Genomic DNA, 5,496 nt, shown 5'->3' with positions numbered 1-5,496 from the left:
CGCACAAGATGATGGCATATGCAAATGTAAATTTGTGAATTTATATACATATGCGCATATTTATATGCTGTGTGTATGTAGGCTCACCAGCCACAGCTCGAAATAAAACGGTAAAACTTCTCAAGAAATCCAGCGCGCATTCAATAGCGCAGCGCACATTCATAGGCACAGCATTGTTTGTACAGTAATCTTGACATGTTTACAAACACCTTAAAATGCTCTGATTTCAGAGAAGTTTCTAACTTTGCAGATATATGTATGCATAGGTTTTGTGCACTTTTTATCAATTCAAGAACTACATACGTAAAGTAATCTACTAATTACCAATTTGCCTACTATCAGTTAACATAAAATAATTGTTTCCAAATTTTATCTTAGTATTAAAATGTTCCAATCAGACCTTTTTTTTAAGCTACTTGTTTTCTTCTGCAACTTACTGTATGCTCATGCGCGCACTTGACGCACAGCAGCTGCGGCTGTCGAGCATTTAGAAAGACATATTTACATACATATATTGATGCATACATATGTACGAAGCCGCGGGCACTCGATTTGACAAAAATTCAAGATTTATCAAATATTGGCAAATAATTCTACGCGAAATATTCCAATATTGACTATTTTCGAATTGTCGAGAAAATTGGCATATGGGCGGCTCGTTTTATGAATGAAAGTACTTGCTCTTAGAACTATGAGCTCGAATTTATCAATGAATTTTTTGATGATGAGTTTTTGTTGTACAGTACAATAGTTGAAACTGTTCGGCGCCGCCGCGACTATTCAGCGCTATGGCAACTAGAATGATGGCCGCTACGCCTGCGTCTATGACTGCATTTTGTTCTTGTAGTCGCTAGGCATTAGAATTTTAGCTTTGAACGACATACGAATTTTGAGGAATAAAGTGAGTGCCCTGTGTGTGCGGTTGTATGCACATGCATATGTGCATTGTTTTGCTTGAATTCAATTCACATATTTATATTATATTTGCATATGCCATCTTCCTGTGTGCCTGGTAATGAAGCGTTTTGTATACAGAATTTTTTAATTTGTTTGAAGGGATATGGGCACCAAGTGTACATGCGCACATACAAATATGTACATATGTACATGAATATTCAAATGAAATTTGTTTTAGCATTTGTGAGGCAGGAATTTGATCATTAGGTTATTTACATGAAATATAAGGCGATGCTCGTGAGGTAGGGCATGTTGCTTCAGTGCACACATATGCGTGCAACACTATATTTAATACAGATGCAATTGAACTTAGTTGTCCCATATATGCAAATACGTTTCTTTGAAGTTTTCCTTTATTTATTTTAAAGTTTTATACTATCTAGAAAATGCATACATGCAAATGTATGTATATTATTATTCCCTGTAATAAAATGTAAATTGAAAAAAATTTGGTTTGCCAAAGGAACAAATAAATGCATATTCAAATGTATGTAGGATAAAATGCACCCCTGCATGGCAACCCGAACACGACGAAGACATAGAAAACTGAACGGACGCCACAGAGGTTAGAAGCAACCCGAACTCGACGAAGACACAGAAAAACTAAACGGACGCGAGAGAGTTTGAAATAGTTAGACATGGTAGAACGGGGTGTTAACACCAAAAGCTGAATAAATGGATTATAAGTTTGTAATAAATATACTGAATAAATGGATTATAAGTTTGTAATAAATATACTGAATAAATGGATTATAAGTTTTTAATAAATATACTGAATAAAAGGATAATAATAAGTTTGTAATAAATTGAATTCCTGAATAAATGGATAATAATAAGTTTATAATAAATGTACTGAATTAAAAGATAATAATAATAAGTTTATAATAAATTTACTGAATAAATGGCGATAATAAGTTTGTAATAAATGTACTGAATAAACGGATAATAAGGAGTTTGTGATAAGTGTACTGAATAAATGCCCTGATATTAGTGAATTCCTACAAAATTGGGGGCTCGTCCGGGATAAGTGGCGTCATCCGCAAAGTATGCGAAAGTGGTACTCAGCGAGGTATGTAAGCATAATCCGATAAGATTTTGCTTTGGTGCAGTGCGAAAGAAAGAGGCAATTGAACTAACGAGAGTGTTGAAAGAATTGCGAAAAGAGGCCAGAATATTTAAACATTTTAAGATTTTGCTTTGGTGCAGTGCGAAAGAAAGAGGCAATCGAACTAACGAGAGTGTTGAAAGAATTGCGAAAAGAGACCAGAATATTTAAACAAAGGATCATTGCGAGAGTCGCTGTGCATTGCGTGCAGGCATCGACATTCTGAATGAGACAGTAGAGCGAATAAGCGTGGGACTAGTAGCTAGTTGCGTGGAACAGTGAACAAGAAGCATGTATGTATGTTTGTCATATTTATATACGGTGAAACAACTCCAACAAAGAGCAAAAGGTGACAGTCAACTTGCAGCAGTTTACTTAGCAGCCGGAATATATATATATTTATAATTTTGCTTATGTAGTTATTAATAAGAATTTTTTTTTTCTCATTATATAACCTTTAATATTTAATTGAATTATACTGTTTGACATAATGGACGGACAAACAATACGCCCAATGACCGTAACTGAGTTAAAAGAAAAATTGAAAGAACTAAATTTAGACACATCAGGACGAAAGCAAACTCTTTGCGGCCGGTTGATGGACCATTTAGGTGTAGGTTGCAGTGATGATGAATCAACAAATTCTGATTACACTGAAGCGACTGCAGGTAAACAACTCAGTAAAAACTATGAAAAGGTTAATTTTACTTTACGTGACATTGAGGATAGCGTAACGTCTTTCTCCGGAGACGATCATTACGATGTAAGCCATTGGGTTCGTGAGTTTGAGGATATTGCTGACACTGTGGGTTGGAGCGATCTGCAAAAGTTTGTGTACGCAAAGCAGTTGCTGCGGGGTGCAGCCCAGTTGTTTGTAAGAGGTTTAGTAGGAATAAGGAGCTGGCTTTCGCTAAAAGAGAAATTGATTGATGAATTTGGAAAGCAGTTAAGCGCTGCAGAAATACATCGAATAATGAGACAGAGGCATAAACGTCCAAAAGAAAGTCTCAACGAATACCTTTACGCCTTGATTGAGATAGGAAACCCAATTAAGTTAGATGAGGCTAGCGTCATTGAGTATTTTATAGATGGAATACCTGATTCGCGACTAAATAAAGCTATGCTATATGAAGCCACCACTTTAAAAGTCTTGAAAGAAAAAATTAAAATTTTCGAAAAGATTCGTGGGAATTTTTCGTCATCAAACAAAACAAATCCAACGAATATAACGAATGAACATAGACCAAGAGAAGATAAGAAAGCATGTTTCAAATGTGGTTCTAATACTCATTTAGCTAGGGAATGTAATAGACAGGGAATAGTTTGTTTCAATTGTAAGCAAAAGGGGCATTTCGCAAAGGATTGTAAAGATAAACCGACAAAACAAGTAGTAAAAAGTGAACATGTGAATATACTTGGAAAAACTCTATCGAAAGAAAATCCGAAAAGTAACATGATTTTTACAAATATTAAAATTAAAGATAAAACATTTAACGCGCTTGTTGATACTGGTAGTGAACTTTGCATCATTCGATACGATATGGTAAAAATGATTGGGGATGTTGAGTTAAAGAACGAGATTGTTCATTTGAGTGGCATTGGGGCAGGTAGATTAACCACTCTTGGTTGTTTCGATGCGGAAATTAAGCTTGATGATATCATTATAAAAGTCACCTTTTATGTAGTGAGTGAGAAGGATATGGTATACTCGGCAATACTAGGCAGTAGTATTTTTGAGAAGGTCGACATGGTTATAGGGCAAGCAGGCGCAACATTTAAAAAGAAAGGATTGTTGGGGTCATTGAAAGCGGTGGAATCTACCCAAAACTGGGGTAAGCCCAATCCAGATGTTGACTGGTTTGACGAATTTTCAGCATTATGTTGCATTAATATCGATGGTGGAGTACCCAACTGTCCGGTAAATTTGACTCATCTTCCAAAGTCGGTTGCCTTAACAGTAGAATATTGGATCCGTAATTTCAAGCCTAATAAGATTGCAAAATCACCAATTGAGATGAGAATTATCGTCAAAGATGACATCCCTGTATATCAAACGCCACGTAGAATGTCATTCGGTGACAGGAAATTTATCAATGAACAAATTGACTTATGGTTAAAAGATGGAATACTTGTTCCAAGTACGTCTGAATACGCGGCACCCGTAGTCCTAGTTTCTAAAAAAGATGGCACCAAACGTATTTGTTGCGATTATAGGAAAATAAATGAAAAAATAGTACGGGACAACTTTCCTATGACTCTTATAGACGAAGTACTTGAGCAATTGCAAGGTGCAAACATTTTTACAACCCTAGACCTAGCGAACGGATTTTTTCACGTGCCCATAGAACCGAGCTCACGGAAATATACAGCTTTTGTTACCCATGGAGGGCAGTTTGAATTTTGTTACGCACCGTTCGGTATTTGCAACTCGCCCGCAGTTTTCGGTCGGTACATACAAGCAGTTTTTCGAGATTTACTCAAAGAAGGAACAGTAGTAATTTACATGGACGATATCGTCATTCTAGCTAAGGATGTCGATGAGGGCATGGTTAAGCTTAAGTAAGTGTTAGAAGTCGCTACGAGATATGGGCTGAAAATAAAGTGGGAAAAATGTCAGTTTCTAGAAAAACAGATCACGTTTTTAGGATACGTTATCAAGGATGGTAAGATTTTACCGTCGGAATGTAAAACGAAAGCAATACGGGATTTTCCAGTTCCAAAAAATAAAAAGGAAATGCAACGATTTTTGGGTCTAACATCTTACTTCCGCCGATTTATAAACAAATATGCAGAGATAGCCAAACCTCTGTCTGACTTGCTTCGGAAAGACGCTAAATTTGTGATAAATGAGGATCAAATTTTAGCCATGAAAGAGCTGAAGCAAAGAATGGTAGTAGCTCCAGCTCTAAAATTATATAATCCACAAGCTGTAATAGAAATACATACAGACGCATCGAAATATGGTTATGGCGCAGTACTACTACAAAAAGACTCTGAAGATGAAAGTTTCCATCCAGTCGAGTACCTCAGCCGCAAAACCACACCTTGCGAAGAAAAGTATTGTTCACACGAGCTTGAAGTTTTAGCCATCATTCAGGCATTAAAAAAGTGGCGAGTATACCTTAAGGACGTACGTTTCAAAATAGTGACCGATTGCAATGCTTTTGCTATGACACAATTGAGCATAGAGGCGGAACTCGAATGAAACACGTGGACGCACTCAGTCGCGTGTACTGTCTTCTACTAGTCGAAGATTCATTAAAATGTAGACTAAAAGAAGCTCAGTGTAGAGATGACTGGATTCGGGCGGTGAAGAAAGTACTTGAGAAAGATGTTTATGACGATTATTATGAAAAAAATCAACTGTTATATAAGGACCAGAATAAAGAGCTTCTGGTAGTTCCAACGGACATGGAAGAAGAAATTATTAAAAT

General features: G+C 36.4%; 1 protein-coding gene across 1 annotated transcript; it reads left to right on the top strand.

Moving 5' to 3' along the window:
* Nucleotides 1–2,552: 2,552 nt before the first annotated feature.
* On the top strand, nucleotides 2,553–4,625 carry LOC129242007 (uncharacterized). The gene has a single exon (XM_054878571.1). The coding sequence runs from the start codon at nucleotides 2,553–2,555 to the stop codon at nucleotides 4,623–4,625; it is 2,073 nt and encodes a 690-aa protein (XP_054734546.1).
* Nucleotides 4,626–5,496: the final 871 nt, after the last annotated feature.

Source organism: Anastrepha obliqua, chromosome 3 (genome assembly GCF_027943255.1).
Source record: "Anastrepha obliqua isolate idAnaObli1 chromosome 3, idAnaObli1_1.0, whole genome shotgun sequence".
Classification (NCBI taxonomy): Eukaryota; Metazoa; Arthropoda; class Insecta; order Diptera; family Tephritidae; genus Anastrepha; species Anastrepha obliqua.
The sequence above is the reverse complement of the archived record's forward strand: the minus strand, read 5'-3'. Positions and strand labels throughout refer to the sequence as shown.

What these genes read in the sequence shown, in the direction of transcription:
- LOC129242007 (XM_054878571.1), top strand. Translation starts at nt 2,553, where the DNA reads ATGGACGGACAAACAATACGCCCAATGACCGTAACTGAGTTAAAAGAA.